Source organism: Rosa rugosa, chromosome 7 (genome assembly GCF_958449725.1).
Source record: "Rosa rugosa chromosome 7, drRosRugo1.1, whole genome shotgun sequence".
NCBI lineage: Eukaryota > Viridiplantae > Streptophyta > Magnoliopsida > Rosales > Rosaceae > Rosa > Rosa rugosa.
This window is the reverse complement of record NC_084826.1, coordinates 25,136,157-25,162,121: the sequence shown is the minus strand read 5'-3', so window position 1 is coordinate 25,162,121 and position 25,965 is coordinate 25,136,157. Positions and strand designations below refer to the sequence as shown.

General features: G+C 39.9%; 1 protein-coding gene, 2 long non-coding RNA genes and 1 pseudogene across 3 annotated transcripts; 1 reads left to right on the top strand and 3 right to left on the bottom strand.

Annotated features, from left to right (window-relative positions):
- Positions 1–4,863: 4,863 nt before the first annotated feature.
- On the bottom strand, positions 4,864–5,504 carry LOC133720133 (cytidine deaminase 1-like; annotated as a pseudogene).
- A 1,181-nt stretch (positions 5,505–6,685) lies between these two features.
- LOC133720128 (MDIS1-interacting receptor like kinase 2-like) lies at positions 6,686–12,831 on the top strand. The gene is made up of 3 exons (XM_062146300.1): positions 6,686–8,420; positions 10,623–12,147; positions 12,236–12,831. The coding sequence occupies exons 1-2, from the start codon at positions 7,278–7,280 to the stop codon at positions 11,913–11,915; spliced, it is 2,436 nt and encodes an 811-aa protein (XP_062002284.1). The 5' UTR covers positions 6,686–7,277; the 3' UTR covers positions 11,916–12,147; positions 12,236–12,831.
- A 3,947-nt stretch (positions 12,832–16,778) lies between these two features.
- Positions 16,779–19,083, bottom strand: LOC133720134 (uncharacterized). The gene is made up of 2 exons (XR_009851705.1): positions 18,772–19,083; positions 16,779–17,063 (listed from the first exon to the last, which is right to left on the bottom strand). It is a non-coding gene; the product is annotated as an uncharacterized LOC133720134 (long non-coding RNA).
- A 6,135-nt stretch (positions 19,084–25,218) lies between these two features.
- LOC133720135 (uncharacterized) lies at positions 25,219–25,965 on the bottom strand. The gene is made up of 2 exons (XR_009851706.1): positions 25,841–25,965; positions 25,219–25,484 (listed from the first exon to the last, which is right to left on the bottom strand). It is a non-coding gene; the product is annotated as an uncharacterized LOC133720135 (long non-coding RNA).

Below are 25,965 nucleotides of genomic sequence, written 5' to 3'. Positions count from 1 at the left end.
AAAACACGCTCAGTATTATTTGGTCTAGTGACATAAGTCTTATCTTCGTATGTAAGAGGACTAATTGTTGTATGTAAGTTATTGATCTGTTAAAAAATAAAAATGTTGTGGTTCACAATGCAAGTTGTCGTATATCAAAAGACATGCAGTGAAGATGGAGCCCCAACTTGCTCTCCAAAACTGAATTTTTTTTACCAATCTAACCCTTATATATTAAAAAACCTACCTTTACCTTTTCTCCACACACACAGTGAATGGGCCTGTTAGTAGTATATTAATTTTTTTTTTTTTTAAAGAGGATCAAAGGGTTTCACTCCTGCCCCCATGTTGACTCGAACCCATGACTTCGTACATAGGTAGTGGGTGCTCTAACCACTGAGCTAAGTACATATGTAGGTAGTATTATATTAATTAAACAACAACATATATTATATATTATATATTTATATTGACTACTCAACACTGAAAGTATTTAATATACTATTACACTTAATACTTCAGCTGGGTCGTGTCCATTAATACTCATGGACTATAGTGCTCATTGTCTTGCAATTATCATTAAAATATAATATAGTATTGGAAATTTATGTCTATATATATATATATATATATATATATATATATATATACAAATCCTATCCAGAGCGATGCCTCGCTTTGAAATTTCAGAGCGAGGTTAGGGTTTAGGGTCACTTTTCGGTCTCATATCCACATCTCGACCGTTCAGGTTTTAGGTATTAATATATAGATCATCTCTACAAAATTTCAGCCAAATTGATGATCTATAAGGTATCTAACTCATTTAAATCAATGGACGAACTAAATCTGTCCAACCTGAACCGTACTAGCTTTAAGGCAGTTATCAATGCCTTAATGACCATCAATTTGACTGAAATTTTACAGAGATGATCTATACATTAGTACCTAAAATCTGAACGGTCGAGATGTGGATATGAGATCGAAAAGTGACCCTAAACCCAAACCTCGCTCTGAAATTTCAGAGCGAGGCATCGCTCTGGATAGGATCTGTATATATATATATATATTATATAATTAAGCCAATTCTTGAGGAAATTGTTAAATTTTTGAACTACCATATATGCCCTCACATAATATAAATATTAATAAATAAATTATTAAATTATTTTGATATGAGGATAAAATAGTCAATACACTACGTCATATTTGAAAAATTTGCAATCTCTCCCATGAAAAAAGGAGAAGCTACCCTAAAATCAAGAGAGAAATTACTGTAACTTTTTTAATTTAACAAAATAAAAAATAAAAGCCAATTGACATGTGCGGAGCACATGTTAAGCGGCTAGTATATATAATAGGGATTTTGAGCTAATTTTGTGTAGGGGGTTCTATTCATACCTCCTAAAATGGTATTTGGACCTCCAACAATTTTTGGAATTTTTTAAATCCAACTTTACCCTTATAAAATACTAAACAAAATGAAAAATAAAAAAAAAATTAAATAAAATCTGCACATTTTCTTCTCCATCCTTCCCCCTCTCTCATTCTCTTGCGGCCATACTTGAGGATTGTTGGGCAACTTTGATTAAGGTAGAATATTAAAGATTGCTAAATAGAAGAAAGGACAAAAAATATAAAAAAGAAGAATCGAGAAAATATTGATCGGAAAACAATTTCTATTGCCTATTCTTTTTGTTTTCGGTTTTGCTTAATTGTTTCACTTCATGCAGGTGACGTCAATTGTTATCTTGGTTTCTTTACATATTGTTTGTTTTTTTTTTTTTTTGTTAGAGTAGACTATGTTGCTATAGCTTGTTTTTGGGTTTAGGAAAATTGATTTTGATAATAGTACTCATGTGCTAATTTTAAATTGCACGATTTATTAAGAAATAGAAGGAGGTTCATAAGAGTATCCAAACTTGCTCGGTAAATGGTATTAAGAAACCAAGATGAGGATATTATGTACATGTTCATAAGAGTATCCAAGCTTACAAGGGGAATGGAAAAAAAATTGTGTGAATACAAAAAAGGGTAAGATTGGAAGTCTTGTGCAAATTTTAGAAAAGGAGGTCCAAATATCAATTTAGGAGGTATGAATAGAAGCTCCCTTTTGTGTATTGTCGTAGCTGTTTTTTTTTTTCACTGCACATCTTTTTTTCATTCATATATAAAAATTATAGTTCTCCTAAAGAGTATATTTGCTTGATTTCATATATTGAGAAAGACACTTTTATTAGTACGGATGATGAGACTAATATGAAACGATTTCAAAATGTGAAATCTCATCAAGGACATTTACGTACTATTTTAACAGATATAAACTTTATTTAGAAATTTTTTATGTTTTGATATTATTATTTTTTTTTTTTAATGATCGGGAGTGAGGTAGTAAGCCACCTCAGTTACATTAGAGAGTCAGTATTTGAATCGAGGTCCACGAGAGTATCCCAATACAGCCAAACTAATCTCTCGCCGCAGGCGTACGAACTCGAAGACCCCTCAAACCTGATGGCCACAAACTGGTGAGAGTTGGAATTCAAACTTGTGACATGGAGGTTCCATACTAGGCAACTCAGCCAACCTTACCGCACCAGGTGGTTATTATTAGTGTTTTTTGTGCCCCAATACGTTCAAAATCCTGACTCCGCCACTGCATAAGTCTACTAGAGTAAATGTGCTGAGCCAGGAGTGTTTTGCACGTCTAAGACCATGACCCTTGGCAAAGAAAAAAGAAAGAAGAACATAATAACCCACAGACAAAGAAAAAAGAAAGAAGAAGAAAACAACCCAACAGACAAGACCCCTAGGCTCTAGCAACGATAAAAGAAAGAAGAAGACAATAACCAAATAGACAATACCCTCGGCAAAGAAAATAGAAAAAAGAAAGAAGAAGACAATAACGTACCTAACAGACAAGACCCTGGCAAAGAAAAAAGAAATAAGAAGACAATAACCCAACAGACAAGACCCTTGGCAAAGAAAGAAGAAAGAAGAAGATAATAGTCAAACAAACACGCTCAAACTCCTTGGCCTCAATGCAGCCTCCTCCCTCTCTATCTCTTCATTTCAGCTGGAATCCGACTCGTTGATTCTGATTTATGCTTTGGTAAACCCGCTCTCAACGGTGGACTGGTCAGCTTCTCAGATTGTCTCTCGCATTCGAGCTCTTGCTGGTCGTTTTCATAGTGCTAACTGGCGCTGGGTCAGTAGAAAGGCCAATGGTGCTACTGATCTGGTGGCATCTATGACTCTGCGCAGGGTGTGTCCTGTAGATTTGTGTTCCAATCCTCCCCCTCCCTTATGTGTATCTTACTTTTTGATGTTGTAGGCTGTAGCTCCCCCTCCTTAGTTGGGGATCAGCTCCTTTGTTCTGGAGCTGTTTCTAGTTTTCTAGTTTGTTGCTTTGCCCAAAAAAAAAAAAAAAAAAAAACTCCTAATTAACAAGAAACCAATTCCATCTGTTCACTCATGCAACAGTTGATTATGTAACTTTTATGCCAAGACTTGAAATGAATTTTGGCCATTCTATCAATTCATTTTGAATTTAGAGACAAAGATGCAAAATTTTCAATTCCAGCTTCAAAGATAGCAGACAAAGACTTGACTCGATCAAGTGAAGGAAAGCTCCAAAGTCTCCCCGAAATTGGCAAACACCAACAACTTTTAATGTTATATTGTAGAATGATAGAATTTGAGAAAAAACTGGGTATCTTTCATTGGTAGGGGTTTTTATATAGAGGGGTAAGTGTACAAAAATTACAAAATAATACAAGAAATCCTATTTCGGAAAGAGATAAGAAATCTATGATTAAATCTACTCTCCCTATTACATAAGAAAACATATTCCTTTTTGGACTAGACACACCTAAAACTAGGTTAACTGCAACACTCCCCATTGTGACGTCCAAACATGACATCATGTAACGTCGATGATTCTTTTAAAGTTGGCTCGTTAAAAACTTGCTGAGTAACAAAAACTCTTTGGGACAAAAATAACCTACCTCTATCGAAGGGAAAAAAGAGTACAACACACATCACATTTCGAGAATACCATGTGGGCATCAAACCTCCCCCTGATGCCAATGTCTCCCCCTGATTTCTACAATCGTAGGAGCTTGAATAATTTTCATGGACTGATATTATACACATGTTTCTCGAATGTGGTCTTAGGCAATGACTTAGTAAATAAATCTACCACATTATCCTCAGATCGGACTTGTTTCACTTCGATTTTGACGAGAACTTGTTGTTCCTGACTATAAAAGAATTTTGGCGATATATGCTTGTATATGCTTGGTATTGTTGCCTTTTCTGAAACCTTGCTTCATTTGTTCAATGCAAGCAGCATTATCCTCATATATGCACGTAGGTTCATCTAAGGTTGACTTCAAACCACATGTACTTCGAATATGCGTAATAATGGATCTAAGCCATATACATTCACGAACGGTTTCGTGAAGAGCAATAATCACCACATGATTCGAAGAAGTAGTGACGAGAGTCTGTTAAACGGTCGGGAATGAAAAATCATTCAAGGCTTCAACGAACCAAAGTTCAGAGTATAACGAATCCCCACAGTTCAGCTTGAATCCCATGTGAGAGAAAGGTATAGGCAAGTGATACTAGAATTCCAGAGAAAGAAAAAAAAAATGATTAATTTCAGTTTACCCCCCTGAGGTTTGGGGGTGTCATCATGTCACCCCCTCTATTCTCAATTTTGAATTTTTACCCCCCAAACTTTTCAATTTTAATCAGCCGTGTCCAATTTCTCCTATTTCGTCCAAATTGGACGTTAACTCTGACAATCGGACCCACTCTCAGATCTACAACTCCAAGAATGGAAATCGAAACCCAAACGAAGCAAATGGCACCGCCATGGCAGCACTAGCATACAGCTACAAATCATCTCCCATTCTATTCATTCACACATTGGTGTTTTCTCAATAACCACAATCAAATCGAAACACTGACATTGTTGTGAAAGATAGACCATTGTTGTGTTTCTCGAGGACTAAGGGCACGTCCTTGCCGAGGAGGTTTTTAGGGCCGAACCAATGGGGGATGAGGTGGCGGAGGGGGCTGAATTGGCCGCACGACGTGTCATTTTTGTCTCCATCGTCTTCTCTGGGCTCGACAGAGGTGATGAGGATCTTGATGTCCTGGGCTCGGAGAATTTCTTGGAAGAATTGGTGGCAATGGCCGCAGAGGGCGGCGGTGACGAGGAACTGCTCAGCGTGGACGGAGTAGTGGAGGCAGAGGCCTTGGAACTCGAGGTTGACTCCGAAGAAGAGCCCACCCGAGGACCCGTACCCGAGGGCTCCGACGGGGAATTTGGAGATGGCAACTCGACGAAGGACGGGAGGAGCTGCACGACGATGAGGGTCTTCTGCTTGGCCATTGACTCGGCCACCGAGGCTTCAATTACAAATCTGGGTCGGTCCATTTTCGAGGAGAGGTGGTGGTGTTTCGGCTCGACCTGGGTTTTGGGAGTGGGGGATTGGTTATTGGGATCAGAGTGAAGATTCAACAGAGTGAGGATTCAACAGATGAGGAGGGGGAGCGAAGAGAGGGAATGTGTGCAAATTTGATTTTTGGAGTTGCTGAGGAGAGAGAGAGAGAGAGACCCCGAAACTGAGAGAGAGTTTTTTTTTTTTTGGTTTTTTTTCTCTTGAAATGGCCATTTTAGCCCTCAAAGTGGGTCCGATTGTCAGAGTTAACATCTAATTTGGATGGAATAAGAGAAATTGGACACGGCTGATTGAAATTGGAAAGTTTGGAGGGTAAAAATTCAAAATTGAGAATAGAGGGGGTGACATGATGACACCCCCAAACCTCAGAGGGGTAAACTGAAATTAATCAAAAAAAAAAAATATCAGAAAGTAAGAACTTTTACAAAAACTTACTTGGTTCGAAGTAATTCGGAGAAGCCTTGTAGCTTGGTGAATGAAGGAGCTAGCAGGAGCAAGACACACAAGAGATGCGCGGAGGCACAGGAGAAGGCGCAAGGGCACAAGCGGCGCATGCAGAGGAATGCTAGAGAGCAAGGAGTGGGTAGCTCATGGTGGTGGTTTTTGGTTTTATGGTTTTAGAGATTTTCTAGCTTTTCGGTGCTCGGGTTATGGCTCGTGGTGATATCATGTTGTAGAATGATAGAATTTGAGAGAGAACTGTGTATGTTTCATTGGTAAGAGTACAAAGATTACATAATATTACAAGAAATCTTATTCCGAAAAGATCAAGATGAGAAATTTATGATTAAATCTACTCTCCGTTTAACATAAGAAAACATATTCCTGTTTGGACTAGTGACACCTAAAATTAGGTTAACAGCAACATGTTAAAGATTCTTTTCTAGCTCGCGTTATCTTTTATGCTCCATTTGCTTTCATCACCAAATTAACAATGCTTTTGCTTTTGCTGGCTCCATTGAAATAGAGGTTTTTCTCAAATGGAAAGCCAGGTTTTGAAATCAAACCCAGAATGATCTGACCTCATGGACTTACTTTTCCAGTAGAAGAGAAAGAGAGACGTGGAAATGGTGGAAGTTAATATATAAACTTCATAATTTGATATCTTCATACTATGTATACGAGACAAAAAGTATTAAACGATCTTTTAGGTCATGTCCTAGAGCTCACCTTCTCCATTTGATGAAAAGAGAAAAAAGAAAAAAAAGAATTCTGAACTTTAATAGAACACCTCAGATACTAGCTGAATTTTTACAAAATTAACCACGTTTCATACACACTAGTTTTCTCCATTTGTCTATAACGTTTCATACAAAAACCGGCCACGACATTCATAGATCATTAAATTTTTATGAGAACAATCATGCCTGCCCTCTATTTTATCTTGCATTTTCAGCTTTTTTTTTTTTTTTTCTCACAAAATTACATTGCCTTCGAAAAATTGGAAATAAACAAAATTGAAGAACAGGTGCAGCAGCAGAACGGTAGGAAACTAGAGTACGATTCGTCTTCATCTGTTGCATGGTGATTGTGTAAATTCCATGCCAGGACTTAAAAGAAAAATGAATATTTTATTTTGGCCATTCTAACTTCTATCACTTTGATTTTGAAATCAAAGACAAGATTGATTTCAACTTCAGGGGTTGTTGAGACTTAGACACAAGTAAACAAAAGCTCCAAAGTCTCCCCAGATTAACAAAAACCATAGTTCAGATTTCAGCAAGCAAAATTATAACAGATTTTTCAAGTCTGAACCAGGGCACACGTAGAACACTATAAATAAAGCCCTTGAGTACTAAAACGTTTCATACAGCCAATAAATTCAAAACCATGAGCACATCAACTTTTTATGGTGAAGCTTGCTTTCTAGCTTGCGTTATCATGTATGCTCAGCTGGTTTCATCACCAAACAATGCTTTTGCTTCAGCTAGTTCTAATGAAGCAGAGGCTCTTCTAAAATGGAAAGCCAGTTTTCAAAACCAAACCCAAAATAATCTGACCTCATGGACTTACTCTCCCAGTAATTCCACCAATCCAAAAGCAAATGCAAGTCCATGCAATGTTTGGACAGGCATTTCATGCAACACTGCTGGAAGTGTCAACAGGATAAACCTCACCAATTCCGGTATTCAAGGTACACTTCATGAATTATCATTCTTGTCCTTCCCTAATCTTAAATATCTTGATCTCAGCGTCAATGAACTCCGTGATGGCATCCCACCTCAGATTAGTTCCCTTTCAAAACTCATCTATCTTGATCTATCTGTTAACCAGTTGTCTGGGCAAATCCCACCAGAAATTGGTCTTCTAACAAATCTTGAGGTCCTGCACCTAAATGACAACCAGTTAAATGGTTTAATTCCTCACGAGATAAGTCAACTTACGTTTCTTTCTGAGCTTGCTCTGAGTGACAACAGTCTAGAAGGTATGATCCCGGTTTCTTTGGGTAATTTGAAGAACCTGACTTCATTGTATCTCCATGAAAATCAACTTTCTGGTTCTCTACCCACTTCTTTAGGAAATTTGAGCAACCTGATTTCTTTGGCTCTACATAGAAATCAACTTTCTGGCTCAATCCCATCATCTTTAGGTGATCTGACAAACCTTACCATTCTCTATCTCTACCAAAATAACCTATCTGGATCTATTCCGGAACAGATTGGGAACTTGAAATCAATTGTGGACCTAGCGTTGGGTGAGAATCAACTCAATGGTTCCATTCCCCCTTCAATTGGTGGCTTGAATAACTTAGTTTCCTTATTCGTCCGTGATAATCAACTTTCTGGCTCCATCCCACAAGAGATAGGAAATCTCATGAAGTTGACTATACTCGAGTTGGACAGTAACCAACTTTCTGGTCATTTACCCCAAAATATTTGCCGTGGTGGATCACTGAAAAACTTTACAGCAAAAACCAACCAATTGACGGGTCCAATACCCAAAAGCATGAAAATGTGCAAGAGTTTAATAAGAGTCTCCACTACTAGAATTATGCCATCAGACATCACCACTATTAAATCAGTCGGAATTGCACGCGATGTAAAAAATACATCCTAACATCGGTTTATGAAATATCGATTTCTATTGTGATTATAAACATCAGTCGTTAAATTAACCGATGTGTAAAGTCTCGTTCAAAAATTTTGAAAAATTTGCGGAGGGACTAAGTTAAAAATTTTAGAAACGCGGGGGGACTAAACTTTCATTCCCTCCAACACTGGACTTTTTTCACTTTGTCTGAAACTTTCAAACCTAACTCTCACTTAACTATGATTGACACCAGCACCTCCTTCGACGCCTCGAGCTTATTCTCCGATCTGAGCCGCCTTGAGCTCGTTCTCTGACCTGAGCTCGTTCTCCGGGTTCAGCTCTTTCTCTCTCGCTCTTCCTTAAAACCCTAGAGCTCTCCTCCTTCTCTCTTTCCGCGGCTACTGTCTCTCCTTCATTAGCCGCCTCCGTCCCCTCACCAGCGTCATCGCCTCTGCCGGTGCTTCTCGTCCAACGCCATCATGTCTTTGCTTCGAGATCCGAACCCCAACGGCCCTCCAAGGAGTCTATCCTCCTCGATTGGTGCGACTTCGAGCACCAAATGCCAGCGATAGATAGGAGTTTAGTAAGAGGAGAAGAGAGAGGAAAGAAATTGAAAGAATGGCGAGCAGGTACTGGGTGGTGTCTCTGCCTGTCCAAAACTCGGCGTCGTCTTTATGGAACTGCCTCCAAGATCAAATCTCCAAGCATTCCTTCGACACTCCCCTCTACAGAGTAACTAGTTTCCAAGATCTGACTACCCATTCCCTCCCCTTTCTTGTTTGTTTTGTTAAATCTTGTTTCATTATTCTTGCAGTTCAATATTCCCAATCTTCGCGTCGGAACCCTCAATTCTCTTCTCTCCCTCAGCGACGATCTCTTAAAGGTATTCCTCCTCATCCTCCCAATTGCAGCCTCTCTATGTTCAATTTTGTTATTTAGTGTGTTATAATGCTGCTGTTGTGATACATATTATATTATTATTGAATGCGAATTGAAAGTGAAGAACGTCCTTCATTGGTGCTCCCTCTTCAACTATCACTTCCTACGCTTAATACTTTAGAACATGTTGGAGTACCCACTGTTTTTTATCAAAATCTATTAATGCTATTGCTTTAGGTACTTATTCAATTTCATTGTATGGCTGTATCAGTACCTTTACTTAATTCTTTTTGACTTTTGGACTTCTGTTGCAGCCCTTTGTGGAGAGCTTGTCCAAGTATCCCAAACATGGTCTTCATAATCCTTTCAAATCACCAGAGAGGTTCGTGTTTATTATATCTTACTGTGGATTACCAGTAGACGATGTTGACTTCATCATCTCTGATGGGAAGACAATGAACAAACTATTATTGAAGTGGCCAACTACTTACAGACTCTGCTTTTGTTTAACCTTTTTGTAGTAGATGAAGTGACTGCAGCAATTGTAAACAAAATTGCAATAGTAATTGCTAGGCTAGCCTTGTAGTAGGTTAATTGAGGTTTTATTTTGCCTATTTTGTGATTTTGTAGGAGATAATACCCAACATTCAAATTACTCTTGTTAAATGTGGATTGCATTTTATAGCAGCAGCTACATATTTTGTGGACATCATCCTCATCTAAAGAACATGATGTCTATACATAAATTTTAAATCAGTTATAACCATAAAAACTGATGTCCATTGAGAGAAATACATCAGTCTCAAAATGAAAATCGATGTCCCATTAACCACAAGAGATCGAATTATTATGTTGGAACCGATGTGCCACAAACTAGTGCACATCGTGTTTTAGATAGAGATCGATGTCCAGTATAAGTATTGTCATCGATGAAGACCAGAAAACCGATGTGTGAAACAGTATCAGTCATCGTTTCTTAAATGAATAACGATGTTAAAATGCATAGTTGTGCTGTAGGATCTATATTTCTTTAAGCATTAAAGGCAATAAAATGAGGGTTTAAATAGTTATACATACAATTTTGTTATAATTTAAACATATTTACATCGATTTATAATGGGTAACCGATGTGTATACTGATACTAGACATCGGCTAAAAACCGATGTCTGGATTTTCCGGATCTTTCTCATCACCCACTAAGACATCGGTTGGGATTTTTTTTCTCATCGGTTTTTGGCCGATGTCTGAGGGCATAATTCTAGTAGTGCTCCCTTCATGATAACCATTTGACAGGCAATATATCTGAAGAATTTGGTGCCTATCCAAATCTTCACACTATAGACCTTAGCCACAACAACTTCTACGGTGAAATCTCACCCATGTGGGGGCGTTGTCCTCAGTTAGCAACCCTACGAATTGCAGGAAACAACCTGACTGGCAGCATCCCACCTGAGATCGGCAAAGCAACCCAAATTCAAGCACTCGATCTTTCTTCAAATGGTTTAGTTGGGGTGATTCCAAATGAGATCGGGAGATTGACTTCTTTGCTGAGTCTGAATTTGAATGGTAATCAACTTTCGGGTCACATACCTTCAGAATTAGTTTCATTGAAGGATCTTGAATATCTTGACCTGTCAACCAACAAATTCGATGGGTCAATTCCAAGCATTTTAGGTGACTTTTCTCAAGTACACTACTTGAATTTGAGCAACAACAAATTCAGCCAAGAAATTCCATTTCAATTGGGGAAATTAGTCCACTTGTCCCAGCTAGACTTGAGTCATAATTCACTTGAGGATCAAATACCATCAGAAATGAGCCAAATGCAAAGCTTGGAGATTCTGAATCTTTCCCACAATAAACTTTCTGGTTCCATACCCAAAAATTTTGAACAAATGCATAGCTTGGTTCAAATTGACATATCCTACAACCAGTTGCAGGGTCCGGTCCCCAACAACAAAGCATTTCAAGATGCTCCTTTGGAAGGCAATGAAGGATTGTGTGGCATTATTGCAGGACTTCAACCCTGCCCCTCCATGGAAAATAAGCATGCCACAAAAAAGGATCGAAGACTCATGTTTATAATTGTTTTCCCTGTTTTGGGGACAATTTTACTTTTACTTGCCTTCCTTGGAATTGCCTTGGTTAGAAAAAGAAGAAATAAAGAGCAGGATACAAAGCAGAGCAATGTGGAGCACAGAGGAGTTTTTTCCATATTTGAATTTGATGGAAAAAGAATGTATGATGAAATCATCAACGCAACCAATGATTTTGATGCTCTATATTGCATTGGAAAGGGAAGATCCGGAAGTGTCTACAAGGCAGAGCTGCTATCAGGTAGTATAGTTGCAGTGAAGAAACTCCACCCAATACTTGATGGTGAGGAGTCGTCTCGGAATGAATTCCTTAACGAAATAAGGGCACTAATAGAAATACGGCACCGGAACATTGTGAAACTTCGTGGTTTCTGTTCACACGCCAATCACTCGTTTTTGGTCTATGACTACCTAGAAAAAGGTAGCTTGGCTTCAACCTTGAGCAATGGATATGAAGCTTAAAAGCTGGACTGGAGTACAAGGGTGAGGATTGTGAAAGGTGTAGCTCATGCCCTGTCTTATATGCATCATGACTGCTCACCACCTATAGTGCATCGAGACATATCAAGCAACAACATTTTGCTCAATTACGAATATGAGCCTTGTGTTTCAGACTTTGGCACCGCTAAGCTTCTAAATGCAGACTCATCGAATTGGACTACCCGTGCAGGCACATATGGATATATAGCACCAGGTAAACTAGTTAACACATGTTTCCGAAATTTTGTACTTTAGCTTATATATATATTCTTATATATAGACGTACGTTATGTATTTGGCAGAGCTGGCTTACACAATGAAGGTAACTGAGAAATGCGATGTTTATAGCTTTGGGGTGCTGGCATTGGAAGTGATAATGGGGAAGCAGCTGGGTGAAGTCATCTCCTCTTTTTCGTCTTCACCTGCCAACGGAGACAAATTGTTGAAGGATGTATTGGACCAACGCCTCCCCGCTCCCACACCTTATGTTCAGGATGAATTGGTAACCATTGCAAGCCTAGCAATTGCATGCAAACATCCCCATCCACAATCCAGGCCAACAATGCACAGGGTTTCTCAGGTCTTATCATCCCACCCTGCAAGTTCCTTAGGACAACCAGAGATTACACTTTCGCAACTCATTAGTTAATTATCTGAATTGTGTGGCCTCTGAGTATGGCATAAATAAGAGACGCTTGTTTGAGCACAATCATGTACTAATTAGTTTGATCATTTCATTTCGTTTGAACTTGAGTTTTCTAGTAAGAATTTGCACCCACTTAATAGTAGTGACTTTCTTCGTCCCCATTTGATTGGCTGTCTTTCAAATTGGGGGAAGTTCTTTTGCTATCCTTTGAAGTAACCTCAGCCAGAAATGTAGCACTTGTTTTTAGGATGAGTTTGGTACGGATGTGCTTTTAGAAAAGTTGGTTTTTGCTAATTATTTCTGAAAATAAGTAGCTGAAAAGCAAAGAAGCTGGTATTTGGTAAACTAAATTTTTATAAGTGTTGTGAGTGCTAAAAGTAATGGCAAAGTATTTGGTAAACTTAATACTGCCCCCAAATAATGTCTTCATACGAAGTCAGAACCCTTCACTTAACTGGTGTAAGTTTTAATGGTTTAGTGGGGGGCAGTAGACACATTACTGCCTCCAAATAATGTCTTCGTTTTAAGTCAGAACCCTTCACTTAACTATCATTGACAGATTATTGTACTTTAATAAACTCAAAACAACATAAGACTTATCAAAACTCTAATTTCAGTGATTAATTAACCACAGTTAAGAAATTAGTGGGGGGCAATAATCTGTCTACTACCCCCCAATAGACCACAGTTTTGACGTCGTCCGAGACCTGCAAGCGAAGCCCAGACCCGATTCCGGCGTTGAGAGCTTCCCGGACATCTGACGAACAAAACCGGCGAAGCCCAGAGGGGTTGGGATCGTGGAGTTAGATGGCGTCATCCTCTGGTGGTCCGACGGTGGGACAGAGCGGCGGCGGTGGAGGCCGACATCGATGGTGGAGTGGTGGGCGTGGTTTCTCAGAGAGAGAGAGAGAAAGAGAGCCTGAGACGAGGTTAGAGAAAGAGAGAGAAAGAGAGAGAGAGAGAAATCGATGAGGGGGAGGCTAGGAGAGAGAGATATGAGTGTAATTTGTTAATTAAAACGAGGGCAATACTGTCAAACACTGTTAGATTGGGTAAATGGGGTTAAAAAACTCTTGGTGGAGTAAGTGGGCAATTTTTGGCCAAAAATTGGGTAAGTGGTCACAGCCCCTAAAACTAAAATGGTGTGAGTTAGTAAAATGACCAACTTGGACATGAAAGAATTTCTTTCCTTAATTGTTTGGTAATATAATATAGTTCAATTTGTTCTTTCTTTCTTTTTTTATCAAAAGAGGTCAGCCCATTATATAGATTCGATCAGCAAGCAGTACAAAAACGAAACACCCCTAAGGGGTCGACAGAAAGAATCTCTTCTCAGAGTACCCTGAGACTCCTGTTTGAACCCAAAATAACATTTTTTCCCGATAAGGGGGACTCGAGAGAAACCGGGCCAATATCCGTGGCCCAAGCTATATATTTTCGATAAGCTCGGAATATATTATTTAGAGGCTAAATAAAGCCTACTTGAAGACCAAGTAATCTTAAGTCAAATCGTGATCTTATCGGTTTACTATTAATAATCAAGATATTTGATAATTAATAGTGGTTTACTTGGCTACGAAGACGGATCATATGGAAGGATCTTTGCATTAAAGATGGCCTCGTGGTTGTATTTGGCTAGGATTCTAATGGACATATTTGGCAAAAGATCAACAAGGAGTCCTGGACTCCTGGTTACGCGCATGTCATGGCTTTATCAATTAAGGAAGGTAAATCTCCCTTGATTCTCCTTAGTTGCATGAAGATGCCAGTATACTCACATATTTGCATGCACGGAAGGGGTCATGGACAAGAGCCATGCAATGAAGGTTTCCCAAGCAATTAAACATGGCGAACATGCTGTCCTCCTTTACCCATATTCAAGTTGGCCATATATATATATACTTCCCATTCAATTAAGTCCTATGGTGGACCAATTAAGCAAGGAATCAAGGTCTCCCACATACGTGGCAATCAAGGAATTAAGGTGGACGTACAACAGATGGAAGGAACATGCAATCGCCTTTAATTGCAATAAACAGGGTGTATAAGATTATCCTTTCTGCATGCCGCTAGCTACGGAATGCTCGCGAAGGCAATCTGTGCATATCCAAGAATCAGTCCTTGAGGCGATTACGTTGCCTAAGAGGAAGATTACATCCAGGACTCAAAGAGGCAATTAACCTTTGCCTATATCCTAGCCACGTACATAGGCAAATCTACGACAGCTATCAAAACTATTAAGAGTTTTGATTTGATTCAAGGCCAATAACTGTGGCCTAAAATATAGTATTTCATTCCTATTTGGAAAGTGAATCTACAGCAAGCAACCTATATATAGAGGCTAAGACGACACAACAAAGGACCTCTCTCAAATCAATCAATCCTAGCGATTACAAAGCCTCCCCGGAGCAAACCTTCAACCTCGTTGAAACCCGGTGACCGTGCGCCAGTCCTAGTCTCTCCAAGAGCCGACTGTTAGCATCACCAAACCAACCCGGCGACCGTACTTCCAGTCCCAGTCTCTCCAAGAGCCGACTGCCAGTGCTACTGCCACCGTTACTACCAGCGAAGCAAGGGTAAAGCCCTCGCAACCCAGCGAAGCTAAAGTCACGCTTTAGCACAAGCCCGTGCTTTCTCCCAAACTTCCGAGTGATTGCTCTGCTTAGTCTACAACACTAAGTATTGATTCGGTGACGCGAAGAGTCCTTATCCGTAAGGCAAGAAGTCCTTTTCCGGAAGGCTAGAGAAGAACCTTGTGGCGAGGTTGGTGCTCTCCTCGTCCACAACGCTTGAAGAAGAAGTCAGGTCAAGGGACATCCCCCGACGACTGCACCCCACGGTGCTGGCACGCCTGCGCACACGCTCAAAAGAGACAGTTTGCAAGCCAACTGGTTTTTGCGCCAAACAACTCCTATTCTAACAAGAACAAGAACCCAATATACCCCCAGTACACCCACATTTTAGACAGTTCACGCACTTTTATTCCAAACAAAGTTCAATAATCCCCGAAGCAAGAGTAAAAAACCCTTAGAAATTATGAACTTTGCGACTTAACAAAATCTAAATATTTTCTGGAAGAGGAGCAGCAGCCTCCTCATCCATGCCTTCTTCCTTGTCCCTTACTTCAGCAATAAATGCCTTACGGGCCCAACAGTAAGCGGGTCCAACTATTACAACCCACCCAGAGCCAAAGAGCCCTAATACAGCCCATAATACCAAAAAACAGGCCCAAGTCCAGTCCCCTAAAAAAGTGCTTAGGGCACCCAACCCACCAACCCGACTTCGGCAAGCTGAGTTACGCCACCGTCGGAGTGCACCGTCTCCATCAGCAGCTGTGATTTTCGTCCTCTCTAGATAATTACTGCCACCTAGGACTCGGAGCCACCCCCAGCCCACGGATAGCGCCGATCTTGTAACAGATCGAAGAAACCCGTAAGGCCATACACCCCAACACACGGCCGCCGCCATCACACTAGACTTGATCGAACTTAGCCACCCCACCCCACCGGACGTCCTCAGGCTCCCAAATTGGGAACCTCTCCATTCTCCACCGTCCGCGACAAACACCAGAGAACAAACCCGATCACCAACACAACAGTCGTCAACACCACCAAGCATAGATCCATAAGTCGGACCCGACATCGACATCGTCATGCAATCCAACCAGAGGAAAGCTCCCTTTCGCACCCACCGAATCACCATCACGTCAGCAGCATCGCTGGGAGGAGGCAACCCACTGAGATCACCATGACTTCTACCCGGATCCCACTCCACCCAGTAATCACCTCCAACCACCGACGCCGTACCAGCAGTTCGTTGGCCCACCAACACAGCCTCAGCCGTACCCAAACTCTTCTCACAAGACACTCTGCCTCCGAAGAAGACAGACAAAGAGGCTGAAACCTGAAATTTTCTCCATGAATGGAGTAGGTGTAGGTCACGACAAGCAAGAAGGATCGCTGCTCCACAAACCCTAGCAGAGCGCTTTGCTAGGTCAAGTTTTTAATAATACTCTTAAACAGAATTCAATTTGTTCTTTTAAATCTTAATTATAAATTACTTTTAACTATCAATTTTTATAAATCATGTTGATCATATAATTAATATTGAACAATTTTAAATATTACCATATAGTTAACGTAATGGGAATTTCTAGTAGGTAAAATATTCAATTTAATAAACTGAACTTGTAAGATTGGTTATGGACTACGAAAAATATTTCAATAGGAAGAAAATCTGTCAATCAGTTTGACTATGATGGCTTTAAATTCAGGAATCCAATCCAATCAACTGAATTGACTTTTATACACAAAGTATTCTCCTGTAACAATACAAAAGAAACACAAAAAAATTCACATTGATCATTAGGTTGATCAATTGCAGAAACTTTCTTATCACTTTATCTCCTTCATATCTTCCCTCATTTAACTTGAGAATCCCACAGCTTATCTCTTTTCCTCTTGGTGAGCTTTAATCCAAGCAGCCTACAAAAAATAGAAATTCCAACAATCAGAACTATAAGAACCACATACAGCATTGCAAGCAACACAAAGTGCAAGAGTTAACTCATAAGGTGCAGGAGCTAAGTCATTGCTCTTTCGATTGATGTGGCTCTTTTGATCAATACAAAGTATTTCACTTACAAGTAACGCAGTGTTATGAAAGCACCAACAAGATACGCATAAGGTGGAACAAATCACATTAGCACAACAATGCAAAACGACACAGAAACCCTCCAAGAAACATAACTGCAGCTTTCCAATGCAACCATGTAATTGAAAAGACTGATGAGGTTCATCCTTTATCACACTGCATACACACGCAAACATATAGATACATTCCCTCTGAGGCTGTTCAGCCTCAATAATTATGTACTAGAAAAAATACAAATTCCAAATCTTAACACCCTCATAGTCCCAGGAGCTTGCAAAAAGAAACGGTGCCCTAAGCAAGTTATTGTTAGCAAAGGTTATACAACAGCACACTGGTTCACCAATCCCCATGTCCAGAAATCAGTTATTAATAATAAGAATCTCAATGTGGTTCATAATGCTAAATAACTCGATGTCTCATAAAAAACATGAGAAATACAAAGACAATGTAGAAAACAATTTCTGCAGTTTTATGTCAACTGATTTTGTGGTTGTTATTAAGATTACTAGGAGAACTTTTGTATTATCTAGTAAGTGTTGCACCGTGCGTCTCATATTATTTGTCTATATCTTTTCTGATGTATACTTTGGGCTTATTCATGATTGAGGATGTTAAAAATTATCTTTTCTGTTATGTTCTAGTGAATTTTGACTGTTATCTCGCACACAGTTTGCTTTCTGCAATACAAGTTCTAGTTTACAGAGTATAAGTCATATGCATAGTAAAACCAGAGTAAATTCAGTACCAACACAAAGTGAACAAAAAATCCCAAATTACAACATCTGGATAGAAGCATAAAACCTGGAATGCACTCTGGACAGCAAAAGGAAAATAAAGGTTCATACTCAATATCCCTTGCTAACCAGATCAGAATCAACTTCCTAGATAGTAGTTATCAATGTCAAAAACATTATTTCAATTATCAAAGAAAGAATTGATGACAATGTTCCATAAAAGAGACATGAAAATGTTTATACACATAGCCTACAGATGTTGCCAGTGTACTATAAACTTGCCTAACCATTAAACATGACAAAGAGTATAATAATAGCTATATGACAGCAACCTTGCCACCAAATTAAGTTGACAAAACATGTAAGCAATAACAAAGGATCAAGCATTTGTACCTTGGATGCAGGAATAGCAAAGTTCGCAACAATGAGAAGTCGATTACATACTCTAGAACCTATCAGTTTAGTTTAGACTACTGAAATGTCATACACTATTACTGTTACAATTGTTTGATCTATCTGCAGTTATGTTCTTGTTGATCATACATTAGCTCCTTCCCGTATCAAATTACACTTCGACTAGAAAAACTAGAATCAGACATGACAATCGAAACTATATTCACATATAACAGCAACCCAGATATCATCGAAAAAAAAAAAAAAAAAAACAGCAACCCAGATCATGATACAGTCAGAAAGCCCAAAATTTTATCGAACCTAATTCAAAATACTATTTGATTTCAGGTTTTCAGGACAAAGAAACGAAATCAAACCCCATGAAATCAAAATCAGAAACAAAACCCCTTACCGAACTCGACGTGGCCACCGGGGAGAGCAAAGGTGGAGGCGCCGCTGGAGGCACGACGTCGTCCTAAGAGCATCGAGAGAGAGAGAGAGAGAGAGAGTTGAGGAAGAGATGAGGCTGGGTCGTGTAATTCCTTGAAGTTCATGAGGGTACTCATTGGTATTTCCAAAAATTCATTAAACCTTCGCTACAGTAGCGCGCGGCTTCTGCTTCTGAAAGCTGCTTCTAATTTTGCCTTCAAAAAGACTTCCTGCAGAAGCAGGCTGTTAGGACTTCACCAAACACCAAAGTAGTCTAGGGCTGGCCACGGGCCGAGCCTTGTGTAAGATTTGGAGAGCCCGGCCCTGGACCGAAAATTTCAGGCCGAGCCCAAAAAATGTTTTACGTCAAAGTGATTTAATAAAGGGCTAAATACTGTTTACTACCCTGTGGTTTGGGTCCGAAATCAATTCAATTCGTAGACTTTCAATTTTATAAAAAACATTCCCACACTATCATTTCTCATTCAATAGGTCACTCCGTCATCATTCCGTCAAATGGAGTCGTTAAGTAGCTGAAGTGGCATGCCAACTCAACATAGATGGGGCCCACCTATAAGGCAAAATTACGAAACGAACCCTCCCTCTTATTCTAACCCAGATTACCCCGGAACCCCTATTAAGCCGCCTCTCCAAAACCCTTTTGCAATCTTCGTGTTCCCCCTCACCTGGAGATGAAGTTTCAGGACCCAAACAATCCCTCAAATTGCTCATAACCTCTAACACATTAATTGTTCCGACTAAAGATCCATGTGCCTTCAGTAAGAAAGGTCACACTTCTTGCCTTCTCTGTCGTTCAGAGCCTAAGGCTTCTTCTTCTCCTTCTGCTTTCGCTTTCTAGAATTTGAAGCAATGCTAGGCTCCGGTGGACATGTGGATTTGAATTGGTGACATTAGTAAGCGAAAGGTGAAACCCTAAGCCGGGTGTAGGAGCAGTTGAGCACGCGAACCGGGTCGATGAAAACGACATTCGAATCTTCAAACCAGTAAATCATGGAGGCCAAAAACTCAGTTAGCTTATTGGTGGTTTTGGAGTCCTCCATTATCATATTCAAGTCTCGCCATTTCGACGAACCCTAATTTTGCTGTTAAAAATGGCTCTCTTTAACAAAAAATTTTGATCTAAGCACTTACAAAGGAAATGTCGTTTTAATTGTCAATGTCGCATTACAATGGTATAACCTGCCTTCTCTTTTTGTGAGAAATTCTCCAATTGATTAAACTCGGCTGTTGCTAACATATCTACCGCATTAAACTTGGTCAAATCTCGGTTAGAAGAGAGCGAGGGTTAGTTTTGAAATTTTGCCTTCAATGTGGGGCCTACCTGTGCTGAGTTGGCATGCCACTTTAGCTACTTAACGACTTCACTTGATCGAATCATGAGAGAGTGATCTATTGAATGAGAAATGATAGTATGAGGGTGTTTTTGATGAAATTGAAAGTTTAGAGACTGAATTAATTTATGATCCAAACCACAGGTAGTAAACAATATTTAGCCCTTTAAAAAATAGTTTGGACTAACTTCAGTTTGCCCCCTCCACTTTGGGACAAACATCAGTTTGGTCCCTGATTTTTTTTTTTTAATCATGATCATCCCTACACTTTTAATTTCCATCACTCGCGTCCAAATTTAAATTTGACTCCAAACATGTCGTCACAAGTTGACTTGGCATCTACAGCATGACCCACAAGAAGGGTAAAATTGACATTTTCACTATAAAAAGATTAAACAAAATAAAAAAAACAAAACCAAAAAAAACTTAATTTGCACCTTTCTTTCTCTAACTCTCTCTCTCTCTCTCTCTCCCTAATCTTCGACTCACTCTCTCCTTAAATCCCCTTCAGACCCAGTTCAATTCCACCAGCTAAACGACTCCGTCCAAAACAATCTAGTCGAAAACCTCCATAATTCGATGAAATTCCAGGTACCCATCACCGAATTTCACCTAATTAAGTCCCAAGAGTCATCCCCAAGAATCTTCATCCAAGTCCCCGCATATTTTTTTGAATAGTGGCAGGCTGGCAGCGCGTGTAGGGGAGGCTTCTGTTTCTTGATTTTTGTGTCAAGAATTTGTTTGTTTATTTTAGAGGAGGTTAGTGTAATGTGTTTGGATTTTGATTTAGTTGAGCATTACCCGTCAGAGTCGGTGAGAGCTGAGCTGTCAGTGAAATTTGATCTTTCCGATCTTCAACTACAGATGTGGTTTTGCCACCGGAGATTAAAGGACCGTAAGCCGACGCCAACGATCGGAAAGCGACAGAGGAAGGACTCTCCGGCTGGAACAACATGAATGGTTGCTGAGGAAATGGCGGGGAGTGAGTCGTCGCCGCCACCACAGCAGTCAACAATAGAGGCTCGAGTTGTTGCTTTTGTGGAGGCGCAGCTGGGGGAGCCATTTAGGAAGGATGGGCCAATACTGGGCTTGGAGTTTGATCCGTTGCCAACCTGATGCATTTGGTTCCTCCGTAGCAATGACCAAAATATCGATAGTTCAAAAAAAAAAATTCGAAGGAAATATTGAGAAAATATCCAATATTGATGGAAATTTTACCAAAATTTTGGATAAAAGTTGTATGATTAGCTAAAAATATACCAAAAATAACATATCGGAAAGATGTTAAAATTAGGGCTGGGCATCCAAAACCGAAGGCCCGGTCCCATCCCGAAAATCGCTGGTACGGGTCGGTATCAAAATCTGAAATTCACTGTTTAGGCCCGTCCCGTCCCTAGAAAATGGGCCCGGTACCGGTACCAGCCCAATAGATACCGATTGGTCCCGTCCCGTCCCGTTTAATTTAATTAAATTAAATCTTTAATTTTTTATATTATTTGGCTGAGTTTGATTGGATAGTTTAGATGGGAACACAGAGGACTGAACACCTGATCACTTACCTTTTAACCCAAATTCACTTAGACGGAAGACCTCGAGTCGATCCCCAATTCACTCTCTTCTCCACTCTCCAGATCTTCTTCTTCATCTAAATCTCAGATCCCCTCCCCGTCAATGACGAGCTCGTCTCGGACTACGGCACGCCGTTTCCCGAGCCCTGTATCGATCGCATCGCCCACACCGTCGGAAAGTACGAAGCTTTGGCTTGGCAGACTGGAGGGCTGAGCTGCTTCGTTGGGCTGGGCTTGTTGGCCGTCTGGAACGACAAGGTGTCCAAGATTCCGTTTGCACCGAAAGTGTACCCATATGACAATCTACAAGTGGAGCTCACCGGAGAACCGTAGAGGGTTACTGACTTACTGGGCTTGTTCTAATTGTGTGGTAATTCTTGTTTTGAGTTGTGTTTTTGTGCATTTCCCATGTTTGATATGGCTCTAGATGATGTTCTGTGCCTCAAAACTGTGAGCGTTGGATGTTTTGGATGATACCATCTTAGAACAAATTGTCAGTTTGATTTCATTTGAATAGTCTCTTCTTTATCGCAATTGGAGGTTAGAACTTAGAATAGTCTCTTTTTGATGACAAGAATAGGTGATTGAGATGCCCAAGTTCATGAGTTTTTGATTGATTGCAGGAATGTTTCCATGAGAAAGACTATTTAAGTTGCAAGTTCTGGTAATCTCAGTTTGACTAATCTGGATTTTTTTTTTTTTGTGCACTCAATTTTATTGCCTCATTTGTCTTTCATTTTGTTTTAATTAGGCCATATCTACGTATTTAATTTTTTTTTTGGGGCTGTGACCAGTTACCCATTTTTAGCCCAAAAAATGCCCACTTACTCCACCAAGAGTTTTTTAACCCCATTTACCCAATCTTACATCTATTGACATTTTAGCCCCTGTTAATTAAATTAAAACCCATCCATCTCTTATCAGTCTCTCTCTCCTTCCCAAACTCTCTCTCTCTCCCCCCGATCTCCCCCTCCACTCTCTCTCTCTCTCTCTCTCTCTCTCTCTCTCCTCCCACCAAGAGTTTTTTAACCCCATTTACCCAATCTTACATCTATTGACATTTTAGCCCCTGTTAATTAAATTAAAACCCATCCATCTCTTATCAGTCTCTCTCTCCTTCCCAAACTCTCTCTCTCTCCCCCCGATCTCCCCCTCCACTCTCTCTCTCTCTCTCTCTCTCTCTCTCTCTCTCCTCCCCATGATCTCCACCTCCGGTCTGTCTCTCTCTCTCTGATCGCCGCGCCGGAGATGCAGTCCAAATCTGAACACGACGATGAAGCTCTAGTCGGCGATCCAACGTTCTCGTCGCCGTTCGATTGATCGGCGATCCAGCCACTCCAACGTCCTCGTCGCAGTTCATCGGCAATATGTCTACTGCCCCTAACGCTGCCCCTAAACCCTAAACTTAACACGAAGACATTATTTGGGGGCAGTAATGTGTCTACTGCCCCCCACTAAACCATTATTACTGCCCCCCACTAAACCATTAAAACTTGCCCCAGTTTTGTGAAGGGTTCTGACTTCGTATGAAGACATTATTTGGGGGCAGTAATGTGTCTACTGCCCCCCACTAAACCATTAAAACTTGCACCAGTTAAGTGAAGGGTTCTGACTTCGTATGAAGACATTATTTGGGGGCAGTAATGTGTCTACTGCCCCCCACTAAACCATTAAAACTTGCACCAGTTAAGTGAAGGGTTCTGACTTCGTATGAAGACATTATTTGGGGGCAGTAATGTGTCTACTGCCCCCCACTAAACCATTAAAACTTGCACCAGTTTCAAGGATTCACAGTGTATTGCACTTTATCACAAACAAATCAACAAGAGATGATTACTGTCTCCTAAGAAAGACATTATTGGGTGACACTAATGTGTCTACTGCCCCCCAATAGACCATCAAACATTACACCGCTTCCTATGTTTCGCAGATTATACAAGTTATTCACACTCAAAACAACAGATAATGTCTAAAAACCCACATTATGAGGGTCAATATTCTGTCTACTGCCCCCCACTAGACTGACACAAACAACACAATTTTTTTCATTTATCAACTACTGCAATTTAACACTACATTTACTTTGGAATAGCAGTTTTCAGTCCGTCAATAAATAAAGCAGTCATCATTGGCCCCCAATACAAAGTCTACTGGGGGGCACTAATGTTACAACTTTTATGGTTATGACTGCACAATAGCAGATAGCCATTTTCAGTCCGTCGTCGATTCCTTCAGAAGGTCAACCCCGGCCTCGCCGAGCTTCTCAGCGACGAGGACCGTCGGCTTGGCGTCGAGCCTGGCAGCGGAGAGCACGACGACGAGTTTTGGCGCGGCGATGGCTAGAGCAGGCGTCGTGGGCGACCTGCCGGAGGGATGGAGGGAGGGAGAGAGAGATCCGACGTCTTCTGGAGAGAGAGAGAGAGAGAGAGAGAGAGAGAGAGAGAGATAGAGAAATCGGTGAGGGGGAGAGAGAGAGAGAGAGAAACTGAGAGTAGAGAGATTGAAGGAGAGGGCAAAAAAGTCCCAAAAATTAATAAAAAGAATTAATTGGGTAAAGGGGAAATAATCCCTTAGAGTGTTTTGGGTAAATGAGGTTTAAAAACTCTTAGTCGGGCAAGTGGGCACATTTTAAGCTAAAATTGGGTAAATGAGCATTTTCCTTTTTTTTTTTCGGTGCAAGATTTGCTTAGTATTTTACAATTGACCGCTGTGACTTGGTTTTGATCACCACTTGATAATTGTCAGATGATAGTCCAGGTCTATACACTAATTACTTCTTTGATAATTACCCTATATATATAACCAGAATATGTCGATGGATAATTCACATTTCTATGTGATGTTACTGTTTTTCCTACCTGACTAGCTAGTGCAACAGATTCAGTCAATATGTCCAAGTGATCGATTTGACAAATAGTTTAGGTATAATGTTACTGTACAAGACAACGTACTTACATAAGCAATTAAGCAGTATATTCATATCGAAACTCTTTACAAGGTATAAGTCTACACTTCAGTATAGTACAAAGTGTAAAATACTGTATGCTTGAGCTACACAAAAGATGATGAGTCTAGATTGACAATTGGCAAGCTTTGAGTGACTTAGTTTCTCCAACACGCCAGAAGCAACTCAGTTGCAGACTTGCAGACATACGGCAATATCATTGCGGTGACTTTGAAAGTAATATCTGGGTTTCTGTTTGAACAAGTGGATTGGGATGCTTAAGCTTTAAGTAAGTGTATTAACATAAATAGCAGTCTCTTGACAGCTTAGTTAGTTGAGGATTAGTCAAGAGACTACTAAGATGCTACTGTGGATTGAGGGTTATAGAGAAGAGATAGATTATAGCTCAGTTTCTTTGAGAGATTTCATTGTAATTCTTGGAGATTACTGGTGATGAACATATTTATTTAACAATATATACAGCCAAACAAGCAGTACACTTAAAATAAAACATGTAACTAGATCTTGAGATTCCCAGCAACAAATAGCAGCAACAAAACAACAAATTAAGGGTAACAAAAGGCCATAGGCTCCTCTGATCTGTTTTATTTTTTATTTCCCAAAGTAATCATGCGTGCTAATTATCTTTTTAAGAGAATTAATATTCTTAATTCCTAGAGTTTCATCGACCAAGTTAAGCAAATTTAAGCATGAGGGCCTGGAGGCGTTGGTGGAACTGGTACGCCAATAAATGGGTTTTCTTGGCCTAATAAGTTTCTTTCCTTCTTTGTCATTTTCACGTACTGCTCCATATGCTGCCGACTCTTCACTTCTGCAATGACAGTAGAGAAGAAACCTTTTAACAATTAGTTAATTATACATAATGTCATTAGAGCACAGAGACTGTGATTTCATATACGTATATGAAATCACAGTCTAGCTATTTAATTAACCATCATATGTTTTCTAATTTGACAACATAAAAAATTGCAAACCATCTACCCCTCTGTGTTTCAACTCTAACATGTCTACCAAATGATTTGTGTAGATCGATGCTACATTGCTACGTTGTGTCAAAAGTGATTAGACATTTCGTGCACATATATAATGTCATCACTTAGTTCGTCAATGACTTATTATGCTAGTGATGAACATAACCAGAGATTTGAGAGATCGAGAAAGACTAACTGCTTATTGGAATTTCAGAAACCCTTGCGAAGACTTCGGATGAACAAATTATGATCAATAGGATGAAAATCATATAAACAGCGCAGGCCCTGGGATGAACCATTTTTCTCATAGCTAGGTATGAT